We start from the raw sequence: 20,374 nt of genomic DNA, 5'->3' as shown, positions 1-20,374 counted from the left end.
GGTCCTCCGGCAGTCGGTCGGGCCCTCCGGCAGTCGGTCGGGCGGTCGGGCCCTCCGGCGGTCGGTCGGACCCTCGGCAGTCGGTCGGTGGATATCCCCCAACAGCTACAGAGCTAGAATCCTCAACAGTGCGCTTTTTGCACCGTAGAGTGCTATACTATCCTGGATAGCCATCATATCATCAATCTCAAATACGGATAGCTGCGGCACATTTAGAAGCATACCATGGATGGCACCAAGCACGACTGCTCGCATTCTACGGTGCAAAAGGTGCACTGCAGAAGACTTCCTCCTGCAAAACCTTTCAGATTTTGAGAAATTTTTTAGAAGATCTTATCACCGAGCTACCCCACTTGAGTCTGATTCATGGTTCACATTCCTCAGCATGCTCTCCTTCAGCTTCTCTGACCCACAGAGTAATTATTGCAATCATGTGGCGTGTTATCCACCGTGGGATTTGTGCAGTCCGATTGTGCATGCAATGCGGAGGCGACCCACAGGGTTCCCGAGGTGATAGGAAATGCGAAGCAGGTCCCCAAGAGGAACAGGAATGTGTGAGACGCATCCTCAGCACTGCCGGGGAAATGCTCAATGGAACCATTCCAACTGCTCCCCTCGCTTTTTCACTTCTTATCCTACTTAGCAATAGGACAGTTCTCAACACCGTCTAGTGCTATGAATTAAGAACTAGCAGGACATTTTCTCTGTCAAGATAGATATGGAAGGAGCAAGACATTCCATTATGTTGCCAAAAACCGGCTATGACTTCATGGTCTTCAGACATGGATCTTCCATTGTCCCTGCATGCCGATCACCGCTGCTTCAGTCGCACTGCCTGAGGACACCGATCCACCCAGGAAGAAAGGCAATCCTGGAAGGAGTCTGAATTAAGTTTGTGGTTCACCACGTCACAAAATATGCTTCAGAAACATGTTATACAATCAAACTTGGGGATGGGTTTAAGAAATAGCATAACTCTGGTAGATGTCCTGAGAGAGTCTTCAGCTTGGAGAAGATGGTCTTATGTTAGCCTTGGTGTCTCATTACAAGCACGTCTGATCTCATGATAGCAATGTAGAAGGCAGTCTCAATTGCAATCAAAACTCAGAAACTTCCCGTGCAAATAAACACATCAAGCTTGTTCTATGAAAGCACAAAACGACCTTCTGGACTCCAGTCATATATCACACACATAAAAAGCCAACATAGAAAACAATGGGCTGAAGCTTACATTAAACAGTAACATACATCATGTTATCTTGATCTGCTTCTTGCCCATTTGTCGCACCATATGCCAATAATAAAAGCACAGGATGTATCAAAATCACGACTGAAGTAGCTAATTCCCATTGGCTTTGAAATCCATAACATTTCTTTCAGGATGAGTGCATGTCACGTTGCTCAGAAGGCTCGATCATCTTTGCCATCTCCTCTCTGAAAACAGACATTTCAAGATGTGTGACGATGATCAACATATCAATAAGCTTGAACAAAGAGGATAGATATTAGCTATTATTAATCAGGTCAATAGCAAATTACAGCTAAAGAACATGTTCAATTCCCACAATCCTGATAAACAAATTGGATGAATTTGAATTCACACAAACCATATCAAAAAGAGATTTTGAAATTTCAAAAAACTGTTAATTTGTCACTTTTATATATTAAATATAATTTAGCTTTTATTATTGTCTCATAAAGATCCAATTAAGTGGATATTGAAAATCCCACACTCTATTTCATATATGTTTTTGTCTCTCTAACATCCACTGCATGCATTCTTTATTCCTTCCCCATCCCCAATCTGAACATCACCGCATTGGATGATGCAAATTGTTTAAATTTACTCATTGATGCAACAACTGTCATTTGCCATGCAAGTGCCATAAACTGAAACAAGTTCCACAAAGTTGTAACACCTTATGAGCTAAAGTTGGCATTGACAATGCCATTTCTATTGTCCGCAAACTCAAGTGGTAGGAGAATAACAAGACAATTATGTGACTTCAATCCAGTGCTCCTAGCATGGTGTGACCGTTAATATTATAAAAAAATGATATGGTGTTTTATGATCACAAATTAAAGTCCAAAATGATATAGTTTGTAAATTAATATCCCAATCTTTGCCCGTTCAGGTAACTTATGAGCAATTTCAATGAAAGTTTATCCAGCAATAAATGGATCACAGTATATGACAAAGATCTATTTTGGCCAAAAGAATGTAGTGCTGCTAGCAGAACATAATGCCAAAATAAAACACAAGATTTAAGATTGTTAATATTTAAGTGCTAGGTCAATCAGCACCCACAATGGTTGATAGATGTTTACCAATTAGAATGACCCCATCAAACACTTAAATAGGAAGCATTATACTAGATGGCATGGTGCATTACATAAATCTGAATTAGTTGGATTAGCAAACTAAAGAAATTTAGTATCTGCAGCCCATGATAGTAATGTACAAAAGACTGACAAGTTACCTGCAGAATTATGAGGAGAATGACTGGCATTGCCCTTTGAATTCTGTTGTGCTTGTGATGTTGATCTCTGCATCCGTGGGGATGAACCCTGTTTGCCATTTGCCATAGGTAAGGAATGTCTTTTCTTCATGTGGTTATCTTGCACCTCAGGGCTTAATTTTGGAGAAATACTGGCATGGGCCTTGGCCCTTGCAGATTCAGTGGCTTGCATGTAACTTGGAAGGGAATTGCTGCTGCTTATCCGGGGCTCATTATCAGCATGATCTGGTTTAGCCATCCCCAGCGAGTTACGTCTTTTTGCATTCTTTGAATCCCTCGGCAATTTCTCTGTACTAGTCCTTCCATCTGAATCATTGTTTGGATTAGATGGTGACCTCTTGCCTGCTAATAGGGACCTTTGACTTTGAGCAGGCACGTTACCATCTTTTTTGGTCTTTTTGGCATTCACAGATGTCTGACTTGATGGTGTTCCATGTGACTCAGGGATCATTGTACGGCTTTTGGGGGTTCCTTCTGGCGATGACTGAATGGAACTTTCCAGTTGAGTCGGCATATCTGATGCGGTTGGCTCAGATGGCTGATGTTCCACCTGCACTACATTACTGGCAGCTGTTGACTTGGGTAAATTTCCATCACTTTCCACAGATCTTTGCGACTGAAGGACCTCCGAATCAAAGGCTGAGTTATTTTCTTCAGTATTCATTTTAACAAGATCATGATCAGTATCGGTATCAGCATTGACATCATAGTGGCCCTTCTCCAAAGCTCCAATTTCTAGGACAATTTCCCCACCTTCAGTTTCAGATCTGTCTGGTGAATCAAGTGTGGAGGAGATAGAAATTTCAGTGCCACATTCTGAAGCAGCATTTTGAACTCTTGGATCATGAGATACTGAGTTATCTGTTAAGCTTATGTCCTTACTCTCCTTCGAAGCATCTACTTGAAGATGAAAGCTATTTAATTTTGACTTGGCTGCAGCATCTTGACAGGCAGAACTACCAGACCTGCCGATGGAAGAGCTCGAGCTCAGTGCTTCAAATTTCGACTGTGCAGCAGCAAATGCTGGATTGCATGGTTTTCTCAACCCCTGTACAAGCTTCTTTCCTTCAGCTACTGGTTCAAAAAATGCACTTTTAGAAGTATTCTTCAAGCTATTGCAGTCAAAATCATGCTTCTCAGAAACATTATCAAGAACTATATTTGCAGCTGGATTTGATTCCAATTGCTTCTGACTTGAGAGAGAATCCATAATTGTTTCATGAACATTCTCAATCTTTGCACAATTGTCTTGTGTGATGCTCAATGTCTCATTCTTGAACTGAGTTTTTTCCTGGTGATCCTTCACTAATGAACTCGAGCAATTATCTGGAACATACATTGCAGCCTCAAACTTCAGGGTACCAGAACTTTTAGTTGTTTCATCCCCTTCACCATTAGCTGGTACTCTTATTTGAGCTAACTCTGCATCAGATGACATAGAGACTAGAGGTGGAACCTTTTCTCTTGCTTCATAATCAACCGACTCAGTGTTTTCTTCTTGTCCCATATGACCCTGATTAAGTTTTTGCTCCAGCTGCTGTCCAATATCTGATGAAGTCACAGCCATCCACCTCTCCAACCATTTCCATGATGAATCATCAGATTTTGAAGCATCACATTTTATTTGAATGGGTTTATTCTTCGGTGTAGCCTCCAAAAGCTTGTAAAATTTGAAACGTGTAAATTAATTTGGAGGAAAAGTAAATTAATTTTAAAGGAGATCAGATTAAGATAACAAACCACGGTTTACAACATATTAAACTTGTAAAAAAAATAGATCACTCATACCTGACAAGCAAATTGATTTGAAAGGAGTATCTTGGTTGAGGAATACGTTTTATTTGGCTTTACACATGAATTTCCCTTCTGAAACCAAAAAAGGAAAAATCTGATAAGAGATAAAACAAATACAATGCTTCACAAGAAGAAGAGGAAACCATTTTCATAGCATGAGACAACAACTACAAGACAATGTTTAAGCACATAGATCAGTTGATTGATAAGTACAAATACTACTTTACGCACCCTCTCCACCCTCTTCTCAAAATGCAATCAAAAATTGATTCTCTAATGAAAGTTGACAAAGCCAAATTTATTTATCACCAGTTCCAGCAGTCGGCTAAATGAACAAATATCGCAGCATTAAAAGGCAACAAAGCAAGAGAAAATATAAAAGTAATGAAAATATAAAAGTAACAAGATTAGTCAAATCCCCATCATGCTCAGCCACAAAACGTTTGCTAATGCTGTGATGGTAGTGTCGGAATAGAGTCAGCTGTCCTACAAGGAGAGTCCTGCCAGATCAAGAGTTGCCTTCACTAAGATCTTTGATTGTTATTTAAGGCTAGAACAAGCCACTCGCAAGTTCTTAAAATACAATAATGGAATTTTTGTTGTTATGTAAAACATAATGATTAAAAATGGTGAAATTATTTTATGCAACCCTGAGTTCATTTTTTTTTAGGATGCAAGTCAATAATCAGTGAAGCAAAAACCCATTACCAATAATCTTGACAGCAGGGCATGTACCTGGAGCTTATCCTCTTGTACAACTGATTTCTCAGTGCGGCGAGCTCGCACAAGTGCCTGCAGTTTTACAATGGCTTGGACGCAACGCAATGTTCCAATGGCCTGTCTCCTAACCAAATGTCCACGTACAGCAGCTTGCAACTTGACGATGCTCTTAAGTTTTTGGAATTCTCTCCTAGCCTGAACATATTCACAGGAAATCAGAGAAAAATAATACAAACACTTGGAAAATACAAAAAGTAGTTGCAACCAAGAAAAGAATATACCAAGCATCCCCGGGTAGCAGCCTGAATGACAATAGCAACAGATTCATTGAGGTTGATGTCATTGGCAGGAAAATTTTTCTTTGTTGCCAAAGGATTAGCTATTTCAGAATCCACAACAGCAGATGGTAATGGGAAAGTTTCGTTTATCCTTTCTTCTATGGATTTTTTTTCTGGAATAGAAGAATAGATTGGAGAATCGAAAGTATTGGTCACAACTTCTGCATTTTCCTTGTTATAGGTGATAGACACAGGTTCTGAGACCACATTGTTGCTTAGTACTCGGTGCCTGGCTGATCTCTTTCGAAAACTCCATCGGCGTTTTTCAGATGAAGCTTTGCTCTGAGAAAGAATGGATCAAAAGTCTGAGATCCTCTCATATTAAATAATAGTAAGATAGTATGGGACAGGCATCGACAGAATCTGCCTATCTGAAGCATTATATGCTGCCAGTGACAGAGAAAAAAATTCACATGCAATGTTCCAGTTATATTATTTTGGTATCACATCATATTGACTCTATGCCCCTGAGGATGACAAATTAAATTCACCAATTAGGCATGTGTTAATCAAGTTTCAATTTAAGAAATATTTGCAAAATATTCCAATAAGTTGTGCAAGCTAATAAAGATAACATAATAATGGGCTCATGCTAGTCAACATGCCCTTTCCAACTTATGCAAAATCCAAGCAAAGGCATTCTCAAACTCAGATCCATGGTGCTGGACAATCACTTATGTCTTCTTTCTTTCTCTCTCATTCTTCCCACTCCCTGCCTGCAGTGGCCAACCAGCCCCTACATCTGATCCATCAGGTTTAAGAAGCATCTCTTTAATGGTTCCAGCCAGATCTAGTGGAGGGTGTTCTCAAGGAATACCAAAATACAGTTTTTTTTGCTAAATTAAATTTTTGGATCATATTAAGCATAACATCAAAATCAATTCTTTTCTCATGCCTCTAATTTTGGGCAATTACACAGACCCCTGGTTTTCTCTCTTCCAGATCCAAGCGAATAGAACATCCACTTCACCATCTTCCATTGAAAACATACACAAGTAACCATTTCCCAAATCAGTGCGTTCCAGCAACCCAATCAGTTCCCAATCTTCCTCCTAAAGAAAACTATTTCCTGTAGAAAGCGAAATCAACATACAGAAACAAACAATGTGCTTCCAAGTGCAGCTAAGTAGCAACTCCTAGTATAACACAGACACCCATCAAAAGTAAAAAGGAAAGGAATAAAGACAACAATGACACTTTTATGAGACCTCCGCACCTTTTTTGAGCACCCACATTCATGGATCTAGCAACAATCCGAACCAAATCCAAGCCAGAAAAGATCAAAATCTTACCCAAATTCCACCACAAGCCCTCCAGTTACACTAAACCACAACCTAATCCAACACCCGACTCTCACGAACTGATCAAAACCTCCACCAAGCTCCACTAATCTCACAACTACAGCATCAAAGAACAAGCTTTGACGCTCCAACCAAACAGCAAAGCACAACAAAACAAGAAGAGATCGCGAGTCGCGACAAAGAGATCCAAATACCTCAGCCATCGAAACATCGTCGTCGTCGTTCGCATCACCGCCACCATTGCAGGCAATGATCTTCAAGCAGGAGCCTTTCGATCTCCCCATCACCTCCTCGTCCGATTTTTTTCTCGAATTTTTCTTCTTTTGCTCTAAGTTCGAGAGAGAGATTGGGGCAGTGGGCTTCTCAGTTTCGCAGTAGCGTTTCAGCTGGTTGGCATGCCGCTGGATACTTATTTACTTTTTGGGGGAGCTCGGAATTGTCGGATTTCTTTAAACAAAAAAAGAGTGGTTCATTAAATTGGGTTTAATTCGGCGGCTGGCGTCCACCATTTATTAGCGCGCTCGCTCCCAACCGCTCGGCTAGTCGGCTTGAAACGTGCGGATAGGGGAAGGAAACGCCTCGTTTTCGTAACTCCGTTACGATTCAGGTTTTTTTTTTTTTTTTTGGTAAAAAAAACCGTTACGATTCGGTTAATGGGTCAAACTAGAACGGTGGTGGTGGTAACGTTAAATAAGGTGGGAGGATCCAGTTTGATGGGGCTATCCTACCCGTCGGCGGTCACAATATTCATGAGAACGGCCCTGATACCGGCTGTATCATTTCATTTGTATTTGTGCTCCCGGATTGGTAATCCACTTGATTTATATGCAAAAATTAAAAAAAAAAATTATTAATTTTTTTAACTAAAAAGTAATCATTATAATAAATAGTTGCTATTAGTGTCAAAAATAGAGACTATGGACTATCAATTAGAAATACCAAAGCATGAAATAATGACTATGGTTGATTCTATTACTATTTGTAGAATAAAATAATTTTCAAACTTAAAGTATTTTAATTGAATGCATGAACAGATAAAAAAATGTCAACCGGTTACTATTACTCTATAGATAATTATTATAATCCGTTATGTACATAGACTATCTAATCAATTCACTGTGTTTGTTGCGCATTGCAGTTTGCTATTTTATTTACCGAGGGCCGTTATGCGAGGATAAACGGCGTTAGTAACAGTACTCGAAGGTGGGCCCCACCTCGGCTGCCTTACACGTGACGCGGGCGAGAGCTGGAGAAGGAAAACTGGGATCTCCTGGCACACGTCCCGCAGGAACAAGTTTGCCCTACGGCGGCTGGCGAGCGCGCGGCCCAGACTTCCCAGCTTCGATGGATGTGGCGGTTCCTGCGGAACATCTGAAACGATCCCATGATAGGCACGGACTGTGGGGCCCACAAGGCCACCAGGCTGTCAGGCCACGAGTCGGCATAGCATTGGCCAGAGTCCTTGCAGTTGGCACGTGCAAGGATAGTGTGCGAAGACCTCGCCTCCCCATGTTGATCGACCCAATGATGGGTGCCAACGATCCCATGATGCTGACCGTTGGATGTGAAAGGAGAATAATAATTAATATTAAACAGATATGGTTTAATACCCGGTTTAGGAAAGCAGGGCTTTTTTTAGGTATCAAAAAAAAAGGGCAGGGTTGCTTCACTATTGTTGTTTTTCTTAATGAAGACCTTATAATTGAAGCATAGATTAAGGTTTAGAAACTAAGATGGTTTTGTCTTTAATGAGAAGATTATTATTGGGAAGATGTTTGAGAGAGTCTTTGTCATAAAGTAGGGGGGCAAAGACAGCCTACTCCATGTTGCTTGTGAAGAAAAAAAGAGAAGTTTCCATCACTTGCATCCCCTGTGGGGGACCAAAGCATACAATATATGAGATTTATTCATGGACTCCATGTGTTAGACTAGACAACAAGGGGTTCCCTCTTGTGAGTGAAGTTTGGTAGCCTATATTGTGTCATATGAACATTACTGGATTTTTAGGTTATAAAGTTTCTGTGCTGACAATGTAGCAGCTTAGATGGAAAAATTCTAAAGATCATGCATGTGTGGCTGCAAATAAGAGCCACGGAATCCTAAGTATGACAAATTGATGATTACATTGCATGAAATTTTCCCACAGCAAAGAATTTGGTGCTACAACAGTTTTCAAGTGATGCGTAAGTCGACTGTAGGGAGAAATTTAAACACTATTCCTGGATTCTCAAAAACTAGTGAGTGCCACTAAATGTGGAAGTTTAACAAGAAGCCATGATACAGAATGTAGGAGTTGGATGAAGACAGAATTTAGAGATAGTATGGCTATTTAACTTTTGTGCGTACTAAAGCAGGAAACAGAAGTTTTATCTGTTTTATGGGAAATGTTATTGTTCGAGGACCAACTAATGCTCTAAAATTTTATTATTTCTACAATATTTTCAGGTGATGTTAGATGGAAATTGGTCAAGTAGGTTTCTAGCTCAACTTAACCTAGATTTTATTGAATATATTCTTTCATGTTTAGATCCATAACCACTTACATCAAATCAGCAATCAGGTCGGGCCCTCTATCAGTTTCAAATTTAGTGTGCTATAGTTAGATCTTTTAATTATATTTGTCAGCTCTATGCAAATCTATGTAAGCCTAGCCAAGTAGTCAATTCTGCCACTGCCACATACATGCAGTATCGAACTGGAGCTCTTGTCCCAGTTTGGGACCATACCTGACCCACAAGTCAGGAAGCTTGGCCTCTCAAGTCCACTTTCAGATGCAAGTTAGGTCTACATGCTCAAATCACAGCATGCCATGTATGATATGTGGGTCTCAGCTGCTTGATACTCTCTTTCTTCCCCCTTTTTTCTAACAAAAATTATGGACTGTCTGTATTCAATATGTGTGCTAATGTTTTGTAATGTGAGCAAAGACTAGCATATAGCATCATATTGCAGTCTGCACATAGAATTTTCTTATGCTTCGAGGTACACGATGCATGCAGATGTGATCCATGAGCAGATCTGTGTATCGGGAACACCGCTTTTACTCGTAGTAGTACAATGTGGGTCGGTACGATCATTTGAACTTGGGACAATAACTTGGGTCTGTCAATCTATAACTTCCTAACTGGAAATAATCCACAATGTGAAATCATCTATTCCTTTTGGAAACAGTCCCATTTCATGACTGAAAGTTTAATTGCCAACAATAAAATGAATGGGACTTGCAAGGCCACACGTAATTGTCGGTATCTGTTAAACTTTCCTATTCATTTTTGTTTGTAACTTAAATTTCTGGCAACTGTTTCACGAATTTTTAAAATAATAGAGCCCATTGAACTGTGTGATGCTGCTACTTTGTTCATAATGAGCATCATTATTAAGTCAAAATTTAGAACTAATACAGTGATCTCAGTTTTAGCTGCCATACCTTTCCTATAAATGTTGAAAACAAATGCTAACCTACTTTTAGGAGACCCAAAACAAGAAGAACTGCAGCCGAAATTCCATGCCTTACCTACCTGGAATTGAAACCTCTTCTATAAACAACTCAAGGCTGAAAGGAAAATGGGGAAACATAAACTTTAGATAGTCATGATGATGATTTATCACTCCCCGGCAGATCTAACATCACATGAGCAAAGATCAGAGGAGCCCACACATGACATGGAGAAAGTGTTTTGAGGATTGGTGACTGACTAATTGTCCCATTCAACAACCACCACTTGGTGTTGTGCTCTTTGTCAAACAAGCAAGGCTCCCATTGAGCCAAATGCCTTTCTCTGCAAACTGATAAAAGAACCCTCTGTTTTCTTTGAATGTAGAACCTCTTTGATTTCGAATGCATCTATGCTTAAAAGGCTTGGCTTCACATTCTAGCTGGTCATTTGATGCTAGTTTGTAAACACATTTAATAATGTTTTCTCTCTGTCTATGTTCTCTGACAGTAGCCATAATAATCTTATGTTATTAGATAGAAAAATGATTAAAATGACTAATGGACCCGGAGTCACGCTGAGATTCATTGATTTTATCCCTTTATTCTCATGTCTGCAGAATTTATCATGACCTTTTCGATCCCAAATAAACACTGTACATTATTTCCAAGGATTTTCCTGATCAACATGAGAATTACATAATTCTTACTACAAGCCTCTCAGCTTGTTTCTTCTCATTCATGATCCTTTTAGTCAGACTGCCATATCTTTGCTTCTAGTCCACTTTTTGACTCCATAAAGATGAATTACATGAGAAGCCATCTCATAAAGCACAAACACACGACTCATCACTGCCATTTCTATGAGTAGCACTCATCTTTCTGCTCTTCTGAATGTCTGTCATCACCAGAATTCCTGCACAAGTATAGGTACTGATCCAGCCAAATAAGTTCCTCATCCTCCACCTGGATCACCCACTACTAGGGCCCATCATTTTTATGGGAAGCTCTTGAAATTGATGATGGCATTACATTTGCAGTCATAGCTTCATCAAACACATCGATATCTCAACGATTGGTTTGTTCATCTGAAGTGAATACAGGAGTCTTCTTTCTTCCTTCTTTTTGCACTTCATCCAGGTTCCTTGTGGGGAATTACATATTATACAGATATGTACCCAGACCTGGAAAAGTCCCACAAACAACCAAGTGGCTATTCTATCTAATGAGCAATGCTGAAGATATGGAGTTTCTCACCAACTAATGTAACTTGAGCTAATCATTAACCAATGTAGCCTTGGAACAGTTATTGTTGTTATGTCCCTTTCCTGTTGTTACATGACTGATCGAATTGCCTAGAGACAATGCAGGTCATCTAGCTAAATCGATTATTGAATTGGACTGCAAAATAAAAGATCTCTCCATCCAAGCTACCGGTTTCATGAGTGAAAAAGGTGGGAGACCATGCACTCACTCTTCACAAAATTAAAATAAGAGAAGAAGGAAAGTCGCAGGGCATATTGCAGGCATTCTTAGGTTCTTCGGAGGTGATACATGCCAACGTTTGAATATGGAATGGCATATGTTGGACTAGTCTGGTGATAGGTAATGGCTGTTGGCATCCTGCGGTCACAAACCATATGGAATACTGAACATAGAATGGCTGGTTGAGTGCTATGAAATAGGAATTTGATGTAGTATAGAATAAGGATATACAAACAAGAAGCAATTTCAGCAGGGCAGGGGATAATGGTGTTGGTAAATAATACTATGATACCTCCTGATACAATGAGTGATGTCAGAAATACTACAAGAACATCATGCATCAGTCTAGGCAAGTCCATTATATATGAAGTCAAACAAACAAATGATTGAGTCCATTTTTTTTTTTTTTTTTTCTTCTCATATGTACGTTTCCACTTGAGTTAAATACTTTTTTATATGATCAATTGTAGATACAACAAAAATATTGAGAAAACAGTAGTGGTGTGCCTGCCACATTGGACAGTCTTGGCCTTTGCAGAAGATCTCTGCCTTCCTACGCCTGGGACAGGAAAACCACTGAACGCAACCCACTCCTGTGCGATGGACCCCTAGAGAACATGGATGAACAAAAACCAACAAAGACAGCCCTTTTCACCCATGTCCTTTGGCTGGTGCCAGCTATATATTGCAATATTGGAGGATCGTCTTATTCATGCTACAGTTGAAGCCATCAAAGTGAAAGAGACCTTTTATCTTAGCGAATGAAAAATTCTGTGTGGTGTAAAAAAAATGCGTCACTCCATCTGATTGGACTATATAGTTACCACTTTTTAACATGCATTTAATATTTGCCGTTCTACTTTTTCGTTTGAAATTTTAAATAACAAAAATATTTTTTTTTATTTTGAAAAAATTAACATCCTGTGTTGATACTATGACATCCTGTATAGAAATTATGATTTGTATAACTTTTAACGAGATATTATAAAAAATATATTTTTTTTTTTATCATTAAAATATTTATAAAATTTTAAATGATGAAAATTGTGAAAACCCGGCCCACTAAGCCCAGTAAACCAAAAAAAAAAAAAAACAGAGCAGGAAGACTCCCGATCGGAGTCTTCCTCTTCCCCGTTTCCGATCAAAAATCGGAGTCCTAGGGCCATTAAAAGACCCTAGGACGAGCTCTATAAGAACCCCCTCTTCTCCTCTAAGTGTAGATCCAGCAGTCACCGACGATCGTCGGAGTTTTTCTCCAATTTTTTCGTTTGAAGCCGCGGCCCCTCGACCTGTACTCGCCGCGATTTCACGCCGGTGGGGGTCACCGGAGGTTGTGGTAAGGTCTCCCTGCTCTCCCTCTCTTCTCTCCCTTCTTCCCCGTGCCTGTGGGCACGATGGCCGGCGACGGGTGTCGCCGGATTTTGTTGGAAAAAAGAAAACCCCTGTTCTGACCGATTCTTTTCTCCGATTTTCCGGCACCGACGGTCACCACCGACCGCCGGTACGAGCCCCTCCAAACTCGGGGGAAGACCGCCCTTGCCGCCGGCCACCGCCGGGCAAGGCATGGCCGTGAACGGCCGGTTTAAGGAACGGGGACCTCTAGGTCCCCTGTTCCGGCCAAAGAAGGCCACCGGGGGAAAAAAGAAAAAGAAAAGAAAAGGAAAAAGAAAAAGAAAAGAAAAGGAAAAAGAAAAAGAAAAAGGAAAAAGAAAAGAAAAAGAAAAGAAAAGAAAATACAAAATAAAAAAATAATAAAATAGAAAAAAAAATAATAATAAGAAAAGAGAAAAATTTTCTCTTTCCCCCTCTTTCTCCCTCTTTCTCTCTCTTTCTCTCTCTATTATCTCTCTCTAAAAAGAAAAAGAAAAAAAAAAAGAAAAAAAAAAGAGAAAAATATAATAATAAAAAATACATGTGAGAGAGTTTTTCTCATCTCTCTCTTAAGTCTTTCTCTTTCTAGAATTGGACTTTCTCTCTCTACTTTCTCTCTATATTTTCTCTCTCTAGATTTTCTTTCTATTTTCTCTCTCTAGACCTTTTATCTCTTTTTATGGATTTCGTCTCTCTAGGGTCATTCTCTCTCTGATTGCATCACAGACCCTAGAATGAAGTGGGAGGTATTGATATATTATGTTAGGTATATTTGATGATATTGGAATGCTAAACCTATACGGATAAAGGACATGATAATTTTGCTAATTTTTGATGTTAAATTCTTTGCAAAAGAAAAGTTGGTTTGGAAGTTGTCTAAATGATTGTAAGGTAAATCGAAGGTTAACTCAAATTAATTCTAGACATATTGGATTCTTGAGGAGTGGTGAAGCTTATGTAATAAGTTCAAACATAGAAGGTGGATGAAGATTTAATTTTGATGTGCTATGCCTAAGAGATAGTAATGACAAAAAAATCTTAAATTTTACCCTAAATTATATATGAAATCTGAAAGTTGAATCTATCTTTGATTGATTTAACATACAAAGATATTTTTGATAGACTTAGATAATTTGGTAAGTTGAGATCAGAGTGCGCAGCAAAAGCGTGATGGTCTGAATTGATTAGAAATATTAATTTTGTTAAATCAAAAGATATTATGAAATATGTTAGTTGTAAATAAGAAAGGATTTTACTGATAATAAATGGATGCTAGAGAGAAAATCTATCTGATCAAGGAAAGACTCAAAGCAGCATAGGATAGACAGAAGAGTTGGACAGATAGAAAAAGAAGAGAATTGAAATTTCACTTCGATGATCATATTTTTCTAAAAGTATCACATACAAAAAGTGTCATGAGGTTTGGGAGACATGGCAAGCTGAGTCCGCGATTTATTAGATCTTTTGAAAATTTTGAACCGAGTAGGAGATGTTGCTTACGAACTAGCTTTACCACCAGAATTATCTAAAGTGCACAATATCTTTCATATTTCACCACTAAGAAAATTTGTACCTGATCCAAATAATGTGATAAAGTATGAGCCATTGCAAGTTCATGAAAATCTAACCTATGAAGAATTTTCTCTCTGAATTATTGATCGAAAAGAGCAAGTTATAAGACGGCATATCATTCCGTATGTAAAGATTCATTGGAGTAATTATGAAGAGAGAGAGGCCACATGGGAGCTTGAAGATGATATGAAAACGAGATATCCACACTTATTTGAAAATGAAGGTATATTAAATTTCGAGGACGAAATTTTTTTTAAGGGAGGTAGAATGTGAAAACCCGGCCCACTAAGCCCAGTAAACCAAAAAAAAAAAAAACAAAGCAGGAAGACTCCCGATCGGAGTCTTCCTCTTCCCCATTTTCGATCAAAAATTGGAGTCCTAGGGCCATTAAAAGACCCTAGGACGAGCTCTATAAGAACCCCCTCTTCTCCTCTAAGTGTAGATCCAGCAGTCACCGACGATCGCCGGAGTTTTTCTTCGATTTTTCTATTTGAAGCCGCGGCCCCTCGACCTGTGCTCGCCGCGATTTCACGCCGGTGGGGGTCACCGGAGGTTGTGGTAAGGTCTCCCTCTCTTCTCTCCCTTCTTCCCTGTGCCTGTGGGCACGATGGCCGGCGACGGGTGTCGTCGGATTTTGTTGGAAAAAAGAAAACCCCTATTCTGATCGATTCTTTTCTCTGATTTTTCGGCACCGACGGTCACCACCGACCGCCGGTACGAGCCCCTCCGAACTCGGGGGAAGACCGCCCTTGCCGCCGGCCACCATCGGGCAAGGCGTGGCCGTGAACGGCCGGTTTAAGGAACGGGGACCTCTAGGTCCCCTGTTCCGGCCAAAGAAGGCCACGGGGGAAAAAAGAAAAGGAAAAAGAAAAAGAAAAGAAAAGGAAAAGAAAAAGAAAAAGAAAAAAAAAAGAAAAAGAAAAAAAAAGAAAATGCAAAATAATAAAATAATAAAATAGAAAAAAAAATAATAATAAGAAAAGAGAAAAATTTCCTCTTTCCCCCTCTTTCTCCCTCTTTCTCTCTCTCTATTGTCTCTCTCTAAAAAGAAAAAGAAAAAGAAAAAGAAAAAAAAAGAGAAAAATATAATAATAAAAAATACATGTGAGAGAAAGTTTTTCTCATCTCTCTCTTAAGTCTTTCTCTCTCTAGAATTGGACTTTCTCTCTCTACCTTCTCTTTATATTTTCTCTCTCTAGATTTTCTTCCTATTTTCTCTCTCTAGACCTTTTATCTCTTTTTATGGATTTTGTCTCTCTAGGGTCATTCTCTCTCTGATTGCATCACAGATCCTAGAATGAAGTGGGAGGTATTGATATATTATGTTAGGTATATTTGATGATATTGGAATGCTAAACATATACGGATAAAGGACATGATAATTTTGCTAATTTTTTATGTTGAATTCTTTGCAAAAGAAAAGTTGGTTTGAAAGTTGTCTAAATGATTGTAAGGTAAATCGAAGGTTAACTCAAATTAATTCTAGACATATTGGATTCTTGAGGAGTGGTTAAGCTTATGTAATAAGTTCAAACATAGAAGGTGGATGAAGATTTAATTTTGATGTGCTATGCCTAAGAGATAGTAATGACAAGAAAATCTTAAATTTTACCCTAAATTGTATATGAAATCTGAAAGTTGGATCTATCTTTGATTGATTTAACATACAAAGATATTTTTGATAGACTTAGATAATTTGGTAAGTTGAGATCAGAGTGCGCAGCAAAAGCGTGATGGTCTGAATTGATTAGAAATATTAATTTTATTAAATCAAAAGATATTATGAAATATGTTAGTTGTAAATAAGGAAGGATTTTACTGATAATAAATAGATGCTAGAGAGAAAATATATCTGATCAAGGAAAGACTCAAAGCAGCATAGGATAGACAGAAGAGTTGGACAGATAGAAAAAGAAGAGAATTGGAATTTTACTTCGATGATCATATTTTTCTAAAAGTATCACATACAAAAAGTGTCATGAGGTTTGGGAGACATGGCAAGCTGAGTCAACGATTTATTAGACCTTTTAAAATTTTTGAACCGAGTAGGAGATGTTGCTTACGAACTAGCTTTACCACCAGAATTATCTAAAGTGCACAATATTTTTCATATTTCACCATTAAGAAAATTTGTACCTGATCCAAATAATGTGATAAAGTATGAGCCATTGCAAGTTCGTGAAGATCTAACCTATGAAGAATTTTCTCTCTGAATTATTGATTGAAAAGAGCAAGTTATAAGACGGCATATCATTCCGTATGTAAAGATTCATTGGAGTAATTATGAAGAGAGAGAGGCCACATGGGAGCTTGAAGATGATATGAAGACGAGATATCCACACTTATTTGAAAATGAAGGTATGTTAAATTTCGAGGATGAAATTTTTTTTAAGGGGGGTAGAATGTGAACCAAAAAAAAACAAAGCAGGAAGACTCCCGATCGGAGTCTTCCTCTTCCCCGTTTTCGATCAAAAATCGAAGTCCTAGGGCCATTAAAAGACCCTAGGACGAGCTCTATAAGAACCCCCTCTTCTCCTCTAAGTGTAGATCCAGCAGTCACCGACGATCGTCGGAGTTTTTCTCTGATTTTCCCATTTGAAGCCGCGGCCCCTCGACCTGTGCTCGCCGCGATTTCACGCCGGTGGGGGTCACCGGAGGTTGTGGTAAGGTCTCCCTCCTCTCCCTCTCTTCTCTCCCTTCTTCCCCGTGCCTGTGGGCACGATGGCCGGCGACGGGTGTCGCCGAATTTTGTTGGAAAAAAGAAAACCCCTGTTCTGACCGATTCTTTTCTCCGATTTTCCGGCACCGACGGTCACCACCGACCGCCGGTACGAGCCCCTCCGAACTCGAGGGAAGACCACCCTTGCCGCCGGCCACCACCGGGCAAGGCGTGGCCGTGAACGGCCGGTTTAAGGAACGGGGACCTCTAGGTCCCCTGTTCCGGCCAAGGAAGGCCACAGGGGGGAAAAAAGAAAAAGAAAAGAAAAGGAAAAAGAAAAAGAAAAGAAAAGGAAAAGAAAAAGAAAAAGGAAAAAAAAAAAAGAAAAGAAAAAAAAAATGCAAAATAGAAAAATAATAAAAGAGAAAAAAAAATAATAATAAGAAAAGAGAAAATTTTCCTCTTTCCCCCTCTTTCTCCCTCTTTCTCTCTCTCTATTGTCTCTCTCTAAAAAGAAAAAGAAAAAAAATATAATAATAAAAAATACATGTGAGAAAATTTTTCTCATCTCTCTCTTAAATCTTTCTCTCTCTAGAATTGGACTTTCTCTCTCTACCTTCTCTCTATATTTTCTCTCTCTAGATTTTCTTTCTATTTTCTCTCTCTAGACCTTTTATCTCTTTTTATGGATTTCGTCTCTCTAGGGTCATTCTCTCTCTGATTGCATCACAGACCCTAGGATAAACTTGAGATGAAAATATGATGATCTGAGACTGCTCTGAAATTCGTGCAGTAGATTAGATCCTGATCCGATCCTTCTTCGAAATTAATAACATCGATCATGGTTAATCCATATTAAGTCATCCTGATATAACCTCTGATGATCTCAACCATGATTGCCACTTTTGAAGGATACGAAGATTCTCTCTCCACTTTCTCTCTCTACTTTCTCTCTCATGACCGACTTTCTCTCTCTAAGAAGGTCTATGAATCCTGTACCGAGTCATGCCTTCATCTTTTAGGGGTTCATATTGACTCTAACAAGATGATCCGAAGTTGCTTTCATATCCGTGCTGTATGTCAACCTCATTTGATCATATCAAGGATCTTTTAAATTCATTATTAAAGAACCCTATTGATTGATCTTGACTTTAATTCGATCTGTGCTTCACGATTTCTTGATCAAGTCACTTGAATCTGACTCTCAGATAAGAGATCTTGAATTGACTTGGTATCTGGATGGTCCGACACATCCGGTCAACAGTCCTCTTTTCTTATGATTTAATCTTATTATATTTATGGAATAGAATTTGATAATGATTTAATATTTTAAATAGGATTAGCTAATTCTTCTAACGAAGTCTGAAGATCTAAAATGAACGAAGTAAGTGGATTTTATGCTCCTTATTTATTTTTAAATAATCATGTTTTTATATAAAGAATTGCTATTGATGAAATCATAATTTTTCATAAAATAAGGATCGGTATATGTGATATGAAAAAGCATGTTTTATTATGAGCATTGATTTCATGAACATGTCTTATGAAAATAGCATGATTATGAAGCATGAATTTCATTGTTTTTCTATCTATGTATATGTATGCTTTAAGAAAAAGAAATAATGATTTCAAAGGCTCTCAGATGGCTATGAATGAATCCCTTCGGAAAGGTCGACATCCGGAGCTAGCATCCACACGAAATATGGCCCTGCCAGCGGGTATAAAGTTGGCACATGAATTAAGAACTCTGTCGATTAAGAAATATGGCCCTGTCACGGGTATAATAGTGACCTTAATACGAATATCTGTGAGCAATGTTTTGAAACATGACATGAATACATGATGAAAATGATTTATGATTCATGATTGTGAAATATACATGATTTATGCATGCATGATGAGTTTATAACTTGTTTTGTTATATGCTCTATGAAATGCTTTATTTTGTATTATCTGTTATTTTCTAAATATTATATTATCATGAAAAACTTATGCTTGATCCGATAAGGAAGCGCAAGTTCTACTTACTGGGCTAGTGTAGCTCATATTTTTTTATTTTCTTTTTGTTTGAACAGAGAAATAAGATTAAGATCGGCAAAAGGAATCCAATCTTGAAGATCGACATAGCAAGCTGAAAAATTTGACAACAAAAATTTAATTTATTTTATAATCATAAATTTGTAGTTATTTATGAATGTTGAGATTCGAATTAGTACTTGCTTTTGGATTTAGATGCTCTGAACCATTATTGGTTCGATTATTTGATGAATAATAAAATTAAATTTTTTTTATTTGATGAATTTTAGATGATTATGATGAATTGACTTCGTGTTATCGTGGATTCCATCCCTCGATAGCATGACCGTGTTATGTCCCGAATTTGGAACGTGACAAAAATATTGCTATCAAATTTATGACATCAAATACAGAAAATCATAATTTAAAAATAAAATATCATAATTTAAAAAATATATTTTTATCATTCAAAAATTTAAAAAAAAAATTAAAATTATAAATATTAAATATATATTAAAAAATAATAACCACGTAACACAATCATACAAGACAGTATATTTTTTTGTACACCGCATATGGTGTACAATGAATCTCCTCACAGAATTAATTGTTTGATTCAAAAGAGACGTGCAAATAAGTGGGCTTGTGGTTTATCCACCACCACAAGAAATTCTATATCAAAGTAAATTGCGACCCTTGTACTAATCTTGGAAAAAGACGAGACCTGTAGTTGAGACTGCAATGCTTCGCCATCCCATCTCCTGGAACACCAGTTCACATATTATCATTAGCTCAAAGGCTCATGGGTTTCTCAAAGCTTTCCCCCAAACTGATGAATTTATTGTACGAGGAAATGGAAATGCAAGCCTGGCATCAGTACCTCAGCTTCCAGGCTCAAATATCCGAGAGAAGATAACAAAAAGAGACAAAAAAAGACCTCATCGCCAACCACATTTGAAGAACAGCTAAAATAAAAACCATGAAAGAAATCATCCTGCTGAAGTATACAATGCACCATTTGATTTCACATGCATCAGCAAGGACTCATCAGAAAAGATACGTGTACACATTGCTGAAGCTGAAAAAATATCTATTCCGCAACGCATTCCTACCCTCTCATAGCTACTCTTTTACAGGCCTTCAGCTGAGAACAATTCCACAGATTG

At 38.4% G+C, this 20,374-nt stretch overlaps 1 protein-coding gene across 1 annotated transcript; it reads right to left on the bottom strand.

Annotated features, from left to right (window-relative positions):
* Positions 1–1,118: 1,118 nt before the first annotated feature.
* LOC105054660 (protein IQ-DOMAIN 32) lies at positions 1,119–7,086 on the bottom strand. The gene is made up of 6 exons (XM_010936232.4): positions 6,867–7,086; positions 5,315–5,653; positions 5,049–5,228; positions 4,308–4,385; positions 2,481–4,179; positions 1,119–1,434 (listed from the first exon to the last, which is right to left on the bottom strand). Exons 1-6 carry the CDS (start codon positions 6,954–6,956, stop codon positions 1,415–1,417), a joined length of 2,406 nt encoding a protein of 801 aa, XP_010934534.1. The 5' UTR covers positions 6,957–7,086; the 3' UTR covers positions 1,119–1,414.
* Positions 7,087–20,374: the final 13,288 nt, after the last annotated feature.

Source organism: Elaeis guineensis, chromosome 12 (assembly GCF_000442705.2).
Source record: "Elaeis guineensis isolate ETL-2024a chromosome 12, EG11, whole genome shotgun sequence".
Taxonomy (NCBI): Eukaryota; Viridiplantae; Streptophyta; class Magnoliopsida; order Arecales; family Arecaceae; genus Elaeis; species Elaeis guineensis.
Note: the sequence above shows the minus strand (reverse complement) of the source record. Positions and strands in the feature narration are given on the sequence as shown.